Here is a 19,160-nt window from a genome sequence, read left to right on the forward strand (position 1 = left end):
CCTTGCACAGAAATACAGTCACTGTCAGGTTTGGAGCCAGGTTAACCTGTGGTCCTGTGAAGGAGTAAAGCTCTAAGATCAAAGTGACTGCACAGGGAAATGAAGCATGGATTTCCATTGGGCATTCCCCAGGGCTGTGGCTGATTGAGGGATTTTCTTCTTTGCAGAGATCCCATAGCAAGGGGTTGCTGTCAGTTTGCACAGCACAGGATAATGCTTTTATTTTCAGAGAGATCTCTTCATGAAAAAGGTCTCTGAGTACTTCATGTTTTAATTATCACCTTACCTGATGGGTCTCTCCAGAGTTCTTTGTTCACTTTGATTCCATATTTTGGCTACTTGTTCGGTCAAGTAATTTAAATTAATAGGATTACTGAACAGAAGAGATTCTTTCTGATGCAAAGGATCAATTCCTTTTATTTTGATCAAACTAGTGACAGGAGGAAATCAGATGGTGCTGGAATTGACTGTCCCCTACTTTGTTAATTGTTAGTGTGTCGTTTGTATAATTTTTAAGTAATCCACTGTGGCTTACTTGGGTATATCTGCAGTATATTATTATCAGAGGTTTTTACTTTTTTCTGGTAGACTGTCCTTGTTCCTTGTTTTCTTCCTGCCTAAGTCCATCCCCAAAGGCACCCAACTGCCTCATAAAAGTATCATGTGGCTGCAGGATATTAAGGAGAGTCTTGTTCCAGTTCATGACCTCACTCAGATTTCTAGGCTGGTTTATAGCTAAGGCCATGTTGGTTTTGGGACAGCTGTGCTTTATCTTGAGCCAGCAATGTGCCCTTGTGGCCAAGAAGGCCAACGGCATCCTGGGGTGCATTAGAAAGGGTGTGGTTAGTAGGTCAAGAGAGGTTCTCCTACCTCTTTATTCTGCATTGGTGAGGCCGCATCTGGAGTGTTGTGTCCAGTTCTGGGCCCCTCAGTTCAAGAAGGACAGGGATCTGCTTGAGAGAGTCCAGCGCAGAGCTACTAAGATGATTAAGGGAGTGGAACATCTCCCTTATGAGGAGAGGCTGAGGGAGCTGGGTCTCTTTAGCTTGGAGAAAAGGAGGCTGAGGGGGGACCTCATCAATGTTTACAAATACGTAAGGGGTGAGTGTCAGGGAGATGGAGTTAGGCTTTTCTCAGTGATGACCAGTGATAGGACAAGGGGTAATGGGTGGAAATTGGAGCATAGGAGGTTCAAGGTGAATATACGAAAACATATTTTTTTACTGTGAGAGTGACAGAGCACTGGACCAGGCTGCCCAGAGAGGTTGTGGAGTCTCCTTCACTGGAGACATTCAAAACCCACCTGGATGCGTTCTTGTGTGATGTGCTCTAGATGACCCTGCTCTAGCAGGGGGGGTTGGACTAGATGATCTTTCGAGGTCCCTTCCAACCCCTAAGATTCTATGATTCTATGATCTTTGCTGAAAATAGCTCTTGAACCAGTGTTTTGTGGAGACTAATCTAATTGAGGTGGGTTCTTGAGGAATGGAGATGGATTGGTTTCTAACTGCACTGAAAGTCCCATCTAAAATGAGGTGTGTGATCATGTTGTGGGTGTTGGTCTGTTCTCCCAAGTAACAAGTGACAGAACATGAGGAAACGGCCTCAAGTTGTGCCAGGGGAGGCTGAGGTTGGATCTGGGGAACAATTCCTTCCTGGCAAGGGTTGTCAGGCCCTGGCCCAGGCTGCCCAGGGCAGGGGGGAGTCCCCATCCCTGGAGGGGTTTCCAAGCCCTGGAGATGGTGCTGAGGGACACGGGGCAGTGGTGGCCTTGGCAGGGCTGGGGAAGGGTTGGGCTGGAGGATCTGAAAGGGCTTTTGGCCTTTTCCGGCCAAAATGACTGATTCTGTGTTCTTATTGAGGTGGCTCATTCTCATGCTGGGGCTTGGTTTGTTTTGATCTATTCTAGAGATCCAAAGATCTCCCACCTACTTCTTCAAGCCCAGTACCCAGTGGTGGCTGTGGACAGCTATATGCCTGTGATAGATGTTTTTACTGGCAGCAGAAGTGGAAGCCTGAGGGTCATTCTTGCCATGGGCTCAGCTGATCAGATAGTGGCGCTGCAGCGGCTCAGAAGCGAAGAGGGAAGGATCCCTCCTGTCCCACCACGTCCTGCCCACTCTCTGGACCCTCCTCCTACACAGCCCACAAGGGTATTTATTTATTGCTCAGGAAATTCCCATTCTCGCTGGCAGGGACACATGACAAATATTTTACCTGTGGGTTCATTACCAGTGATCCCCAATCTCTTTTGATGCTGTAGCCAATTTTGTTTTAAAATGTTACATTATTTGCAGAATCATAGAGGGGAGTTGGGGTTGCTCAGCCTGGAGAAGAGAAGACTTGGGGGGACCTTATATTGGCCTTCCAATAACTGAAAAGGGCCTATGAGAAGGCTGGGGAGGAGCTGTTCACAAGGGCATGTAAGGATAGGACAAGGGGTGATGGTTTCAAGCTAGAGAAGGGGAAGTTTAGGTTGGACATGAGGAAAAAGTCCTTTAAGATGAGGGTGGGGGATCACTGGAACAGGTTGCCTAGAGAGGTGGTGGAGGCCCCATCCCTGGAGACATTCAAGGTCAGTCTGGATGGGGCTCTGAGCAACCTGATCTAGTGTGAGATGTCCCTGCTTATTGTAGGGGGGTTGGACTAGATGACTTTAGAGGTCCCTTCCACCCCAAGATATTCTATGATTCTATATTGTTGTACTGTTTCCTTACCCGTTTTACCTCCCCAGCATTGACATTATTGCCCCTTTCACTGCCCTGCTTATCCAATGCTTCTATTTACATGACAAGTGCATTAAAAAAACCCAACCAAAATGACACAAAAATCTTAATTCTCACAGCTTTATTCTGTACCATCCAGGATTTACCACCATCTTTGGAGATGGACATGTAGGATCTTTCATGCTTTTTATGTGTTTTTTAGGGCTTTTGCAGAAAAAAAAATACTATCAAGTTTTTGATGTTTCTGTGAAATATATAGCCAGTAGTGGTTCTGCCTCCTGTCTCTTCCCAAAGAGTTCTCCTTTCCATGTGGATTTCCTTTGTTTTCCTAGCAGTCAGAGCAAGAAGGGGAAGACCTGATGGAGCATGTGTTTGAGATCCATGTGGAGAGTGTGAAAGGCCTCACTCCCTTACAGTCCACTGTCTGGGGGGAGGCTGACTGCTACGTGCAGTACTATTTCCCTGTTCAAGAGACAGGTTGTGGTGCCCTGCAAGGGACTGAATTGCACGAGGGTGGTAAGTTTAGTTTATAATCCATCCTTATTTAGAGCATTGCTTTAGTTAAATATTGTTTAGGTGTCTTCTCGCAGAATCTCAGACTGGTTTGGGTTGGAAGGGACCGGAAAGATCATCTAGTTGCAAGCCCTTGCCGTGGGCCTGGACACCTCCCAGCAGCCCAGGCTGCTCCAAGCCCCATCCAACCTGCCCTTCAACACTGCCAGGGATGGGGCAGCCACAGCTTCTCTGGGCAATGAGATGTGAGGGAGAAATTCTGGGCTGTGAGGGTGGGGAGAGCCTGGCCCAGGTTGCCCAGGGAAGCTGTGGCTGCCCCATCCCTGGCAGTGTTGAAGGGCAGGTTGGATGGGGCTTGGAGCAGCCTGGGCTGCTGGGAGGTGTCCCTGCCCATGCAGGGGGTTGGATCTAGATGATCTTGAAGGTCCCTTCCAACCCAAACCAGTCTGTGATTCTGTGAAACCCCCAATACAACCCTTTGTAACTAACTCTGTTTGACTTGTAGGCATCGACTTAAGGCCGTTCCGCACAGCAACCGCTTTGTGCGTCCCTGATCCCCTCTTCAGTGATGAGCACCGTCATTCCTTCTTGGTTCCTGCTGCTGTCCCAGTCCAGAGACTCCTGGTGGGTGCATTTATGGCACCAGGAGCAGCTGGAGGAGGAATCCAGTTTGAAGTCTGGTGCAGGTAGAGAGCAACATCCTCTTCTTTGCAGATGTCAGATCGATAAGATAGAGACGTATCTGGTGTTGTAAAATCTTAACCCCGGGGATTGATATTTAATAAGAAGTGAAAAAATGGTGAGCTCATTAGCCTTTGATGATGAATATTTGCATTCAAGTTTGCACTTCAAGACACATGAGCCTTTTTTTTCCCCCCAGTAGTGCCACTGTTTTCTTCTTACAACTTCACAAGAAAGTGTGTGCTCTTAGTTTGCTTTCTTCCATTTATGATCAGCATAGTGATCTAAAAGTAGTGTTTAAACCCTTGGTACATCTAACTTGTATTTAATAGCACCTTGGCAGTATAATTTCATTGTTTTGAGGCTTTTTTTTTTTCCCTAATACAAGTCACCAAGTACAACAGAATGGACTATAACATGTTTGTGAGTTCAAATTGTAGTTTGTAGTAAGGGAAAGCGGAGACCATGAAGACAGGTGCTTGATAAACAAACCAAGCTGTTTAAAATTTGCAAGTTTACAGCAGAAGTATTACATGCTGGATGAGTTTACATTAATCTTGGTAAAGACCAGAGTCGTTAAAGTGACCAATTTTTATTACCTGGCATTTCATCTCAGTTTCCTGAGGGTGATTTTTGGCCTGACCACTCACTGATAGTAGCTGGTAAATTCAGGCTGTTTTAGGTGAAAGGAGCACATTCCTGAGCTGAAAACCTTTTGAGAATTCTGTAAACAACCAGTTTGCAGTAATTGAAATGGAAAAAGCCTCCCAAGGGATCCTTGTTATTGGGAAGGAGCTCAGACACTGACTGCTGGATTCCAGCTCAGAGAGTTCTTGCTATGATGCTGTCAGCATCTTGAATTATCCCTAGAAGTGTGTGTGGGGGAAAAGTAGAAAACCCACAGGTGTAATATTCCAAGATACTGGGACTGCTGCTCAGGCAGTGCTCTACCCAAGACTCAAACAATCTATTCATGTTGAGGATTTGTCCCAAAATGGATGGGGAAACACAAGTCTGTGGCACTTCCACGTTACTCAGTTGCTGCTGCTGAAAAGCCAGTGGGTGCCTTTCTGTGGCCTACCTGTTGTTCACTAGGCACAGTGCCAAAACTCACTTTGGGATGAGTCTCAAGCCAAGGAGCACAGTAAGAAACAGTCTAAAGTAATTTTTTATGCTCACAACTGGTGCCACAAATGTGATCTGCAAGTTGCACTTTTATTCACGGAATTGTCAGTTGGAAGGGACCTCTGGAGATCATCTAGTCCCACTCCCCTGCTAAAGCAGGATCACCCAGAGCACATCAACCAGGGCTGCATCCAGGGGCTGGAATATCTGCAGAGAAGGAGACTCCACACCCTCCCTGGGCAGCCTGTCCCAGGGCTCTGTCCCCCTCACAGGCAAGAAGTTTTCCCTCATCTTTCAGGGGCACTTCCCATGTTCCAGCTTGTGCCCGTTGCCCCTCGTCCTGTCCCTGGGCACTGCTGAGCAGAGTCTGGCTCCATCCTCCTGCACCCACCCTGAGATACTGCCAGGCATTCAGAAGGTCTCCCCTCAGCCTTCTCTTCTCCAGGCTGAGCAGTCCCAGCTCTCCCAGCCTTTCCTCATCAGGGAGATGCTCCAACCCCATAATCATCTTTGTTGCCCTATTTATTAATGGAAATTGAGAGTAGATAATATTTCCTGCTAGATCCTTCTCTTGTTCTTTCTTTGGGGTGCCAGTTTAGAGTTTCTGCTGGTTAACTCAGTCTGACTAGTTCAGAACTACATTTCTAGCATTATCTCCCTGAGCACCTACTGGTTTTTTTCCTGGTAATTCACTTACTGGAGTTCATCCCTTCGCTGTCAGACTAGTGTTTGAAGGCACACAAAGCTGACTCATGCACAGTCTTGAGAGAAATAATGATCATTTCTCATCATCAAACCAGCATGACTGATGCTGCTTCTTTGTGTCTTACCAGGTATTATTACCCCAATGTCAGGGACCAGATGGTTGCTAAAGGGACCTTGCCTTTGTCCCACCTCTGTGCCATGGTGACTCTGCAGCATCGGGAAGAAACGGGGATACAGACTTTTAACCTTCCATTGGTTCCTAGAACTGATTCCTCAGGGGAATTCCACCTGCAGTCTTCAGGTAAGGAAGGCTTGTGGGGTTTCATTTTATATTTAAAAGTGAAAAAGTCTGGGTGTTTGCTGCCAAGAGAAATGAGAAGATGTATTTGGGTTGGAAATTGATACCAGCCCTGAGTATTTTTCCCTCCCAGCTTTCACTGTCACCAAGCCTAGTGAAGAATCAGTGGTTAAACAGGAGCAACCCTCCAACTCCTAACTGGTTTAAAAAAAGCTCTCCCTGTGGATTGATCTGCTTAGTTGCCAAATAAGCCACAGTTAAGCTTCCCATGTAAGGGAGGAAATGGGAGAACTGAAGAAGTGCTGTTTATGGCATGTGGTGTGAGCAGAAGCATAGAATCATGGAATCATAGAATGTGAAGGGACCTCTAAATATCATCTAGTCCAGCCCTGCTCTATCCTCCCAACATCTCTGTTCTCTCGTGGTTCTTTCACATGATACAAACATCAGCTCTGGGAACACCACCATGGAAATCTGAGGCAGCTTCTTGGAAAAAATGGCTGTAAAAAAAGCTGGGGCTGGAGAGGGAGTTGAGTCTGTGTATTGTGTAATAGCTTAGCCAGGTGAAGCAAGTGTCTCTGGAGTTTTTCTCACTGCAGTGCTGTGAAAAAGTTGTGTTGAAATACTGCTGTAGGATAATTTAGAAGTCCTAAAGTGAACACACACATGAGGGCGTGGCTGAGTTAAACACCCTCTCCTAGTTTCACTGTGCCACAAATTTTCCGGTGAGAGGGAGACATTAAAGACCATCTGATGTGACTGTGCTCAGGTCACAGGAGGCAGTCCTTAAAATTTCCTTCTATGCCTTCTGTATCACAGTGTAATTCTGGCTGAAGTACAGCCCTGCTCTGGAGCCAGGCTGGGAGAGTTGGGGTGTTCAGCCTGGAGAAGAGAAGGCTCCAGGGAGACCTGAGAGCACCTTCCAGGGCCTGAAGGGGCTCCAGGAAAGCTGGGGAGGGACTTGGGACAAGGGCAGGGACTGAGAGGGCAAGGGGTAATGGATGAAAACTGGAGGAGGGGAGATTTAGGTAAGACATCAGGAAGAAGTTCTTCCCCATGAGGGTAGGAAGGCACTGGAACAGGTTGCCCAGGGAGGTTGTGGCTACTCCATCCCTGGCAGTGTTGAAGGGCAGGTTGGATGGGGCTTGGAGCAGCCTGGGCTGGTGGGAGGTGTCCCTGCCCATGCAGGGGGTTGGATCTAGATGATCTTTAAGGTCCCTTCCAACCATCACCATTCTACAATTCCATGATTCTGTCTTGCACAGTCATTCTCAGGGGATTTCATATGGAATTATTTTTTTTGCATGAATTGAGCAAGTTTTGTGTTAAGAGGTAAATCTAAGTATTGATTTTATTGGCTGTGACTACAAAAAGCTGACCATTTCTTTCTTTCTTTCATTTAAATCCAGGCTTGCTCAATGTGAATGTGAGATACCAACGATCCCTGAAAGCAGCAGCAGGAATAGCTGCTCAAGCTGTTTCTCTTTCTGTACAAATACACAGGGCAGCTGGTTTGCAGGCAGCAGCCAGGTAAAGCCTAATCCCAAAAGGAAGATTTTTTTCTTAAAATAGCTTTATCTGGAGGCAGCAGCCTGAGACATGAGATTAGAACAAACTGTAACTGGCCAGCTTTCCATCTGCGGAGACCAAGATTCAAACTGGGTTCTGATCAGAAGTGAATATAACTTTATAAAGAACATCAGGGGTTATTTTTGTCCCTTAAGCAGCATTCTTCCTGCTGAAGGATCAAGATTATAAGGAAAATATTTTATTTACTAGTTAGTTTATCATAGAATCATAGAATGGTTTGGGTTGGAAGGGACCTTAAAGATCATCAGGTTCCAGCCTCCCTGCCATGAGCAGGGACACCTCCCACCACCCCAGGCTGCACAAGCCCCATCCAACCTGCCCTTGAACACCTCCAGGGATGGGGCAGCCACAACCTCCCTGGGCAACCTGTTCCAGTGCCTTCCTGCCCTCATGGGGAAGAATTTCTTCCTGATGTCTAAGCTAAATCTCCCCTCTTTCAGTTTAAAACGATTATCCCTTGTCCTATCACTGCCGTCTCTGCTGAAAAGCCCCTCCCCAGCTTTCCTGGAGCCCCTTCAGGCACTGGAAGGTGCTCTCAGGTCTCCCTGGAGCCTTCTCTTCTCCAGGCTGAACAGCCCAACTCTCTCAACCTGTCTCCAGAGCAGAGCTGCTCCAGCCTGTTTCACATCATCTTTGTGGCCCTGTACATTATATTATTTCTCTTTCTTCTTTTCTTTTTGCATACTAAATGAAGAGCTGTGGCACAGAAGAACCCTTCACTCCAGTACTACACAGGTGTGGGAGTTAATGCTTATGTCTCTGTGCACCTCTCCTTCCTGTCTGAGGCAGAGAGACACTGCACACGAGCTGTGGCTCACACCTTCTGCCCAGAGTTTGAGCATCGTGTCCTATTTCCGTGTAACCTCATCATTCAGAAAAGCAGTGGAGAAGCCTCTTGTCTGGGGGAAGTCCTGCAGGCTGCCCAAATCATCTTCTCTATCTACCATCAGAGCACCAAGTCAGGTAAGGAGGACAAGTGATTACAATCACTGAATGCTGTTCCAGAATGATCCAGTGCCCTTAATGTTTAGTTTAGAAGAGAGACTATTCATAGAATCATAGAATGGTTTGGTTGGAAGGAGCTTCTGAAGATCATCTGGTCCAACACCCCTGCAATGGGCCATCTTCCACTAGAATCATAGAATGTGTGGGGTTGGAAGGGACCTTTGAAGGTGATCTAGTCCAGCCCCTCCTGCAGTGCACAGGGACCTTTGTAACTAGATCAGGTTGCTCAGAGCCTGGTCAGGCCTGACCCTGAATGTCTCCAGGATGGGGCCTCCACCACCTCTCTGGGCAGCCTGTTCCAGAGCTTCACCATCCTCAGTGTAAAGAACTTCTTCCTGATACCCAACCTGAATCTCCCCTGCTCTAGTTTAAGGCCATTCCCCCTGCTCCCATCCCTCCCTGCCCAGCTTTCCTGGAGCCCCTTCAGGCACTGGAAGGTGCTCTCAGGTCTCCCTGGAGCCTTCTCTTCTCCAGGCTGAACACCCCAACTCTCCCAGCCTGCTCCAGAGCAGAGCTGCTCCAGCTCTCAGATCGCTTTTGTGGCCCTTCTCTAGACTCAGGTTCCAGCAGGTCCATGTACCTCTTGTGTTGAGGACTCCAGAGCTGGACACAGTGCTCCAGGTGGGGTAGCACTAGATCAGGTTGCTCAGAGCCCCGTCCAGCCTGATCTTGGATGTGTCCAGAGACTTTGTTGTGCAGTTGCTAATTGGTGTAATTAGCTAAACTGTTTTCAAAGAGGCTGTGGGAGATACTGTTCCCATTGTGCAAAGAGTTAATGTTTCTAAGACTCCAGGTGGTCAAGATCACCTCTTAAATACCAAGATAATGCAATTACCAGTGTTAGTTCTTGGCTCTTGGAGCTCCCTGCCTTTGTGTGTGCGTGTGTCTTACTGCCTCCACTGTCCCTCTAGAGCTGGGGAGCCCAGAACTGGGCACAATACTCCAGATGTGACCTCACTGGGGCAGAGTAGAGGGGGAGAACCTCCCTGGACCTGCTGGACACACTGTTCTTAATGTACCCTCGGATACTATTGGCTCTCTTCACCACGAGGGGAATCTTGTGTTCCATTTTGATTTATTTACAAAATTACTTATTTTGCAGCCCCTGAGACATTGGCAGCTCGGACAGCAAGAGATTATCTTCTTGGGACAGTCACAGTTCCAACCAGAGACCTGCTGAGAAGGAGATCAGGTAACACAGCAGCATTATGCTGCTGACTTTCTGGGTAAATGCTAATTGCTGTAAACAATTTTCATTCCCATGTTGTGTTTTTCTTAAGGGTTGTGTTGGGTTTTTTTAAGACCAAAGTCCTTTCAGACATTGCATGTGTCTACATTTGAAAGCCTGTGTTAGAAAACTCATGTAAAGGTGGTTTTTTGAAGATCTGTTTTGAGTGTGTAGGATGTACAGTAGCTGAATAAATATTCTGAAGCTACTATGAAGAAATTTAACTCTCTCCCAGCTAAACCCAGCACACCTCCCTAGTGTTTTATTCAGTGCTGTTTTAGAATCACAGAATGGTTTGGGTTGGAAGGGACCTTAAAGATCATCTAGTTCCAACCCCCTGCATGGGCAGGGACACCTCCCAGCAGCCCAGGCTGCTCCAAGCCCCATCCAACCTGCCCTTCAACACTGCCAGGGATGGGGCAGCCACAGCTTCCCTGGGCAGCCTGGGCCAGGCTCTCCCCACCCTCACAGCCCAGAATTTCTCCCTCACATCTCATCTCCAGCTCCCCTCTTCCAGCTGGAAACCCTTCCCCCTGCTCCCAACCCTCCCTGTCCTTTTCCCAAGCCCCTCCCCAGCTTTCCTGGAGCCCCTTCAGGCACTGGAGGGTCTGGTACCTTCCTACCATAAGATGGAAAGCCCAAGAGTTGTGTTCAGTGGCAGAACACTGATCACTTTTCAGATACCAAAGCTGAAAACAGAGGTTTGGATAAGGTTAGAAAGCAGTTGGATTAGTTATTTTTTTTAATTGAATGCATCATATCTCCTCATCTAGTGTTAGTTTGTGATGGTTAGTCTTGTAATAATGATATTTTCCTGATTCCCTTGGTTATCTCTGCTTTAATTTCAGTATCCTGGTCATTTTCTTTTGAGTTTATTTTTTAATGGAAAGAGAGGGGGGGGGGGGGGGAGGAGAATTACAAATGTTTAAATTGGAGATTTGTGGAATTTTATAATTGGAAATTCACAGGATGTAGTTTTATTGTTAAATGATTATCATTAGTGAAATTAAAAGTAAAATGCCTTTGGGATCAGAACTGTTCCAAAGGTCTAACAGTTTGGTGCATTTTCAGGTTAAAAATGATTTGACCAATTCCAGGAAATAAACACCTCAAGTTCTGATCCTTGACTCACAACCAGAGAGCAGAAAAATCTTGTACTGCTTTTTTTCAAAGTCTAATGATGGTCTTTTCTCCTGAAGGCATTTCAGGCTGGTACCCAGTTACCCTCTCTGAAGATTTAATCCCCTCCCACTGCACAAGCATCATGCAGACCATCGTGGGTGGGCTGGAACTTTCTGTCACCTTTGCTCACCAGGATGACAGGGAGCGTGTCTGGGAGGCTGCCAGGCTTTTGGGATGGAGCAGTGAGGAGAGCCATGAGGACAGCATGGATGAAGGCAACGGGTGGGAGCAGAGTGCCACTCCAGTCACTGTCACCATCTCAACCCCACGAGTGTGGCTGCCAATCCGTTCTGTGCTGCTGACAGGCCAGACACACCTGAACAAAAACACTTGTTGCTACCTCAGGTATAAGCTGTTTAATCAGGAAGCCACGTGGACTGAGCTCAGGAGACCAAAACTGAGCGAGGACACCAAGAACGTGACAGTGAACTTTAAGAAACCAAACAAAGTGACTCTCCAAAGGAGCCCAGGACTCCTTTGGTTCCTCCAAGAGGAGAAGTTAGAAATCCAGGTGTGGTGGGCATACAGCAAAGAAGATCATGTGGAAAGACCCCTTGATACTGACAGACTGATTGGATCTGCCTACGTTGACCTCGCAGCATTAGCAGGGGGGTCAAGGACAACACGGAGTGTTAGTGGTAAGTTCCTAGTTCCTTTGCTACTAGGAAGATGATCTACCCAGTCTGAGGAATTGGCCATTGTTTTGAACCTTTCCAATCAGATATTTCTACCAGTATGCTGGGTGGTACCATGGATAGATATTAGATTGAAATCCAAAATTCATTCTGCTGGTCTGATCTCTGCTGTAATGAACTGTACCAGTTGCTTTCATCGACTCATAGAATGGTTTGGGTTACAAGGGACCTTCAAGATCATCCAGTTCCAAACCCCTGCATGGGCAGGGACACCTCCCACCAGCCCAGGTTGCTCCAAGCCCCATCCAACCTGCCCTTCAACACTGCCAGGGATGGGGCAGCCACAGCTTCCCTGGGCAACCTGGGCCAGGGTCTCACCACCCTCACAGCACAGAATTTCTTCCTAATATCTCACCTAAATCTCCCCTCTTCCAGTTTTAATCCATTCCCCCTTGTCCTCTCACTACAAGCCCTTGTCCAAAGTCCAAGATCCTAAGCTTTCTTTAGCTTGTTCAGCAGTTGGTTGTGAATTCTCTTGCAGGGGTGTATCCTCTGTTCAGATGCAATGCTGCAAACCTGGCAGGAGCTGCTCTGCATGTTCACGTCGTCCTTTCTTCCACTTCTGCTGCTCTGCCCAGCAGACCTCCCTGTGCTGAGGAGATCAGCAGCAGTGAAGATGAAGACACAGAAAAAGCCCCTGGTCTGAACCAACAGGTCTCTGAAGATCAGAGTCAGAAGCTGGATCCTGTCAGTTCAGAAATCACCAATGGGAACCCACAAGAAGAAGACCTGATGTTTCTGGAAAACACAGTTGCTGTCAATATCCTTGTGGAAAGAGCCATGCATCTAAGTTTAAAAGGTAACACCACCATCTTCCTTTTTCTGTTTTCTGTTCTCTCTTCCTCTCTCTCTCTTCTTTCTCTCTTCTCCCTTTCTTCACCTCTTCTGTTTTCTCTAAAACAACGCCTCCAACTTCCTCTGGCACAGTAAAAGGATGTGATGCATTTTCAAACTGGCTTTGTGGTGTTGCAGCCCCAAGAGCATTGCAGCATTGTCTAAGTCCAGGGGAAGCAGGAGGTGCAACTCTTCAACCTTCCTCTATTAATAAAATCCAAAAGATAAATAATATAATGCCCACTGTTACAGATGGCAGGTGACTTCTGAAGTTAAGCATTATCTGAATAACTGAACCCCCCAGACACTTGTATCTCAAAGGCAAATTAGCATTTTGAGCACTTAATCACTTTGGAAAGCTGATTTCCTCGAGCTGTCTGGAGGTTGCCAGGCCCAGCAGTGAGGAAGGGCAATGAAGGGCAGAGCAGTCTGAGCTCAGCCAGCCTTGCCATGCTCCTTCCCACAGCCCAGAGTGGGAATTACAGCCTGCTGGCTCCTTGCTCTGCTGAGGGTCACCAAAGAATTGCTTTTTGTTTTTAAATTAATGCTAAGCATATTAAGATATTCCTTCCTAGCAGGTGATGGTTGGTTCTTGATGTGCAGCAATGTGACACACTTGGTGAATTTGTTGGTTTGTGGAGCCTTTTGTTTTTCCCTCAAGTTGCACTCTGTGAATTAATCTGTTAATTAATGAGTGAAGCCCTTTAAAACACACCAGGTGCTCTACCCTTCACCTTGAGCAAGAGTTGATCACTTTGTGTTTGCTCAGCACTTTACATGATCTGATCCTGTTTGGGCCATTGCACAGAGCCCACATAAAAACAGGAGTAAGGAACTGACCCAAGGAGAGTTTATGGGCAATGTGTCTGCTAAGATCAACTGTTTCACAGTCCAGGTGATGCACCAGAAAGGAACACTCAGCATTTTATGGGGTGATAACACAACTAAAAGAGTCAAATATAAGCCACAATTTAAGTGTGAGTAATTATGACTCCCCTATAGGCTTCTTCCTTAAACTGGAGTTTCCTTTAGCAAACCTTTTGTTGTGAAGAAGTCCTTTTGAGTAATAGTTTTCCATTGGTTTTGACTAGTTTTGCTGTCTTTTCATCATTACTAAACAAAGTTTCAACTTTAAATTCAGTTATAGTTGTTGCTTAAAGCCTCAGCTCTCCAGTCACTCATGCTAAGCAAGTTTTAATTCAACCTAATTTTAAAGCATTCACACAATTCTAATATTCTACAATCATGCTAAATTGTAGTACTCTATCATCAAGCTATTTTCATCCCCAACAATCTTCCAACAACTTAACATTTTAAGGGGTTTTGGAAGTAGCTGAGAGGCAACCAGTGCACTGAAACAAGTGCCACATAAACTGGTTCCAAGAAGAATTTTCATTCTTCATGATAACAATGGTATAATGATTGTATTACAGATAAAAAGGCTAGATTACATTTCTAGCCCAGTATATTATGGATGATAAACTTCCTGCAATTTTGGAAGAATTGCTTAAGATACACAGTTTTCAGAAATTGAGTGAAGATACAAAATATTTCCCCAGGCCTCTTCTTGTTTCTCATGGTCTTGACAAAACTTTTCTCTTCTTCTGCATCTTCCAAATAATATAAAGAAAAGAAATAGCCTAAATTTCATAATGTTGGGAAGGATTGAAATCAATTCTGTAAAAATGCAGGAGTTCCACAACATGTAGAAGCTCAAACCAACAAGTCTTTTTCTCTTGGTTCTAACTTGTTCTCTCCCTACAGAGCAGCTACAAACCAGAAGTGAAGGGGTTCAAGCTTCATCCTCACTGGGATGTGGGTCCATGGGTTTATCAATGGAAGATCATCCCTAGCAAAAGGGAAGGAGTTTCCCTTCCCAATCCTGGCTTCTCTGCTCCTTACAGAGACTTTTATCATATTACAAAGAATGCCAGGTTGGAAGGGACCTTAAGGACCATCCAGGCACACCTCCAGTTGATCTGAGGTGGCTCAGCACCCTGTCAAGCTGAGGCTTCAAACTGCCCAATGTGGGGGAATCCACCACTTCCCTTGGGAGACTGTTCCAATGTTGGACTGTCCTGATGGGAAAATATTTCCCTCTTGTGTCCAATGGGAATCTCCCCAGGAGCAACTTGTGCACATGACCCCTTGTCTTTTCCATGTGAAAACTGTCCCTTTCAGAATAATGTCAATAATGTGTTTCCAGAAATTCTTCAGCCATGGGGCAGCAGCTGGCACCTTACACTGCCAGTCAGGACCATGTCATGCAGGAGGTGCCCTGGGGTTAAAGCTCTTGTGTTTTACTGCTTGCTTCCTGAACTCACAGAATCATGCAATGATTTGGGTTGGAAGGGACCTTCAAGATCATCTAGTTCCAAGCCCCTGCATGGACAGGGACACCTCCCAGCAGACCAGGCTGCTCCAAGCCCCATCCAACCTGCCCTTCAACACTGCCAGGGATGGGACAGCCACAGCTTCTCTGGGCAACCTGGGCCAGGGTCTCCCCACCCTCACAGCCCAGAATTTCTCCCTCACATCTCAGCTCCAGCTCCCTCTGCCAGCTGGAAACCCTTCCCCCTGCTCCCAGCCCTCCCTGCCCTTGTCCCAAGCCCCTCCCCAGCTTTCCTGGAGCCCCTTCAGGCCCTGGAAGGTGCTCTCAGGTCTCCCTGGAGCCTTCTCTTCTCCAGGCTGAACACCCCAACTCTCCCAGCCTGGCTCCAGAGCAGAGCTGCTCCAGCCCTCCCAGCATCTCCGGGGCCTCCTCTGGCCTCTCTCCAACAGCTCCATGTCCTTTTTTTATTGAGGACTCCAGAACATAGTAAGGACAATTTAATTACAGCCTGCCTCCTGCTCCCTGAACTAGGAACAAAGGTCATTGATTTTTTTCCCTCCTGAACTCTGATGTAGAGTCACAGACTGGTTTGGGTTGGAAGGGACCTTAAAGATCATCTAGTTCCAACCCCCCTAAATGATTCCATGATTCCGTATCAGCACTGACCTGCACTGATCTGTTTCATAGAATCATATAAACATTGATGTTTGGGGCAAAATATTGAGGCTTCATCTGTGCTACTTTCTTGTCTCACATTTCCTGCTGGGGCAGGAGCAGAACTGGCAGGAACACACATACACTCCAAGTAGGAACAGTGGCAGGTATTTTACTCCCCATGTGCTCCAGCCCTGCTCAGGGCAGGTAACATGGGAACACACAGGGAACTGTGACAATTGAACTCGTGTTTCTCCAATGGTTGTGAAGAGCTGTGGAAAAAAATAGGAGGGAAGCCAGCAAGAATTTGAAATAAAATTGTAACTACTGCTTTTTCCTCTGGATTTAAACCTTCATGGCAGATGAGGGTGGTACTTGTTCCTGCCTTGCAGGAATATTTTCTCCAACTCTTTCAGTCTTTTAGAGATGAGAGAGGCTATAAACCAAATTTATTTAATCTTGGGTATTACTCTCATGGGGGCTGTTTTCTTTTTCAGTCAACACATGAGTTTCCTCTCAGCAATCCAGCTTGGAAGTCACACTGCTTTTTGTAATGCTGGATATTTTCTGTGGTTGCAACTAGGATTGCCCAACTCTGTGGTCCAGCATGGAATGGCAGATCAGTCACTGGGAGAGGGTCCTGGGGACCTGGATTTTATTCCTGGCTTTGCCTCTGACTTCTCAGATGATCCTGGGCAAATGAGTTTTCCATTTCTCCCTTGAATATTCCAGTTTCTGCTCTGCAAAAGGTTCATTTAATATATACACTTACTGTAAATATATTTTCAGCTCCACCAAAGAAAAGGAGTGTTTCCTAGATGGGGAATTTTTTTGTTAATGATCTGTTTTTAATTGCCAAACTGCTTCTACGTGTTGTATTTTTTAATTAATAACAAATCTGTATTTGATTCTGTATAATTTTAGGGAGTCCTCTGACAGAACGTGAAGTAGCAGCACCCAGTAGCTGTGTCTCTTTTGCTGTTGCTGGTGCAGATGCTCCAATAACCACATCAATAATAGAAAATACAGACTCACCAGTCTGGGACTTCCAGCAAGAAGCAAGGTGAGTGTCATGGGCCCACACAGACACACTTTGGTCTGAAAAAGACATCTCCAGTTGGTGCTTTTCTACTTCCTGGCCATGTACTATCAAATAAAAATGCTTGTTTCCATGTTTTATAAGATGATCCAAGGGCTGGAGCAGCTCTGCTCTGGAGCCAGGCTGGGAGAGCTGGGGTGTTCAGCCTGGAGAAGAGAAGGCTCCAGGGAGACCTGAGAGCACCTTCCAGTGCCTGAAGGGGCTCCAGGAAAGCTGGGGAGGGGCTTGGGACAAGGGCAGGGAGGGATGGGAGCAGGGGGAAGGGTTTCCAACTGGCAGAGGGAGCTGGAGCTGAGATGTGAGGGAGAAATTGTGTGCTGTGAGGGTGGGGAGAGCCTGGCCCAGGTTGCCCAGGGAAGCTGTGGCTGCCCCATCCCTGGCTTCTCTGGGCAACCTGGGCCAGGGTCTCACCACCCTCGCTGCAAAGAATTTCTTCCTAATGTCCAACTTAAATCTCTCCTCTTACAGTTTTAATCCATTGTCTGGATAGATGCAGTGGCATTGAACCTTCACAAGCATTTTACTGTAATTGTTCTTTCTTCTACTTTGTATAAAATATTATTATTTTTGTTCTTAACAGATTATCCAAAGAGCTTCTGCTGGATCCACAGCAAACCTTGGTCTTCAAAGTGTGGCATAAAGCAGGTAAAGTTTGCAGTGTGGTTTTGAGAGCAGTGTTTTTCCTGCATCCCTTTCCTTGGGTGATGTGTATTTAGTACAAGTGAAGTCAATTCTATTAAGTAAATTGGAGAGTAGAATTGTAAAGATATTTTTTGCCTTGCACCAGAAGAATGCTAGAGGGAAATACCCCTTGATTTCCTGCCCCTCATCATCCTTTTCCCCATTAATCTTCTGGCAAGGTTTAGTTTCATTTTTAAAGTGACAGTATTTTACAGTTTGGGTTTTCCCAGTTAAGGAAATTCTTTCCTGTGTCTTTCATACCCTGTTTGTTGTCTCTGCCAGTTGTAATCAAAGAGTTTTATAGTAGCATGGATCTGTTTTAAAACTTGCTCCTGGATCCAGTCTCAGTGTTCACTGGGGGAGCTGAAGGCTCTGGGTTTCAAACCAGATCCTCCAGTATTTTGTTTGTTGCTGGGGAAACAGCCCTGCTTCTTCAGTTCAAACTGCTGGGCTGTGATCTTGAAAATCATACAATCATGCAATGATTTGGGTTGGAAGAGACTACAAAGAGCATCCAGTCCCACCCCTGCATGGGCAGGGACACCTCCCAGCAGCCCAGGCTGCTCCAAGCCCCATCCAACCTGCCCTTCAACACTGCCAGGGATGGGGCAAGCACAGCTTCCCTGGGCAACCTGGGCCAGGGTCTCTACCTTCACACTGAAGAATTTATTCCTAATGTTTAACTTAAGTCTTCCCTCTTTCTGTTTAAAGCCATTCCCCCTGCTCCCATCTCTCCCTGCCCTTGTCCCAGGCCCCTCCCCAGCTTTCCTGGAGCCCCTTCAGGCACTGGAAGGTGCTCTCAGGTCTCCCTGGAGCCTTCTCTTCTCCAAAATACTGCAGGGGTTCTTTATTTTTTTGCGTTAAGGTTCAGCTGCTAATTTCTTGCTACAAAATAAGCTTCCCATGTAACTTGGCCACCCTGTAGTCCTCAGAGTACTGTCTGTACCTAGTGATTCTCCTGGTAATCCCTCTCCCTGCCCTGATCTTTCCTTGGAGGGCCATTTTTAGCTGAATATAATTGCTAAAATAATCCAGATCTTATCTTCTTCTTGGATAGGATTGCTTGTTCTGTACTTCAGGTGAATTTACAAGACAGAAAAGACAAAATGTTGCACAAAAATCCAACAGTGTAATGACAAATCAGTTTTTTTCAAAGTGTTGGCAAAGTGAAAAGGGAAGGAAGAAGAGTTTCTGAAGTGAGAATGCAATTCTGGAGATGAAATGCATTTTCAGAGTTCCCTGGATTGGCTTCTAGGTTCATTGATTGTCTCTCATTTCCAGCCCATTTTCAAGCTGAGTATTTTTCCCTTTATTACAACTAGTTTTTAACTAGTTCTGATTAAGTATCACTGAGGGTTCATAACCCTCATGTCCTTTCTTACTCCTGCAGCAAGACCCTCACCCTGCTGTCAGTTACCAGCAATGTTACCAACAGCCACAATATGGACAAATCCATAGGGAGGAAGCTGGTTTAATTGCATGAAACAATTTTCCCTGCTTCTCAATCAAGACACCACCAGTCTCTTAGTTTGAAGCATGTTAACAAACAAAATCTAAGTCTGGTTTCTGTTGTCTTAATCTCTGTTTTCCTTTTCCTCCACTTTTTTTTTGTTTCACTCTTTACTTGATCTGAGCAACCTGGGCTGGTGGGAGGTGTCCCTGCCCATCCAGGGTTTGGAACTAGATGATCATTAAGGTCCTTTCCAACCCAAACCATTCTATGATTCATGAAAGCTGTCATCTTTGAAACCAGTTTTTTTTCAGCTTTATGTCTTTCCCTGTAAAGTCTAGGCAGATTTCAAGGCCTGTGTA

The 19,160-nt window shown here is 46.2% G+C and overlaps 1 protein-coding gene across 3 annotated transcripts in view; it reads left to right on the top strand.

Annotated features, from left to right (window-relative positions):
• Positions 1 to 19,160, top strand: part of C2CD3 (C2 domain containing 3 centriole elongation regulator) — a 53,650-nt gene that overhangs the window by 19,285 nt on the left and 15,205 nt on the right. For all 3 annotated transcript variants that reach the window (XM_051608641.1, XM_051608643.1, XM_051608642.1), the window contains exons 16-26: positions 1,910 to 2,153; positions 3,059 to 3,242; positions 3,745 to 3,925; positions 5,879 to 6,051; positions 7,458 to 7,578; positions 8,333 to 8,601; positions 9,746 to 9,835; positions 11,071 to 11,691; positions 12,230 to 12,547; positions 16,493 to 16,631; positions 17,248 to 17,312. In XM_051608641.1, coding sequence (XP_051464601.1) covers positions 1,910 to 2,153; positions 3,059 to 3,242; positions 3,745 to 3,925; positions 5,879 to 6,051; positions 7,458 to 7,578; positions 8,333 to 8,601; positions 9,746 to 9,835; positions 11,071 to 11,691; positions 12,230 to 12,547; positions 16,493 to 16,631; positions 17,248 to 17,312 — 2,405 coding nt within the window. The remainder of the gene's footprint in view (positions 1 to 1,909; positions 2,154 to 3,058; positions 3,243 to 3,744; positions 3,926 to 5,878; positions 6,052 to 7,457; positions 7,579 to 8,332; positions 8,602 to 9,745; positions 9,836 to 11,070; positions 11,692 to 12,229; positions 12,548 to 16,492; positions 16,632 to 17,247; positions 17,313 to 19,160) is intronic.

This window comes from Apus apus, chromosome 1 (assembly GCF_020740795.1).
Source record: "Apus apus isolate bApuApu2 chromosome 1, bApuApu2.pri.cur, whole genome shotgun sequence".
NCBI classification, from domain to species: Eukaryota; Metazoa; Chordata; class Aves; order Apodiformes; family Apodidae; genus Apus; species Apus apus.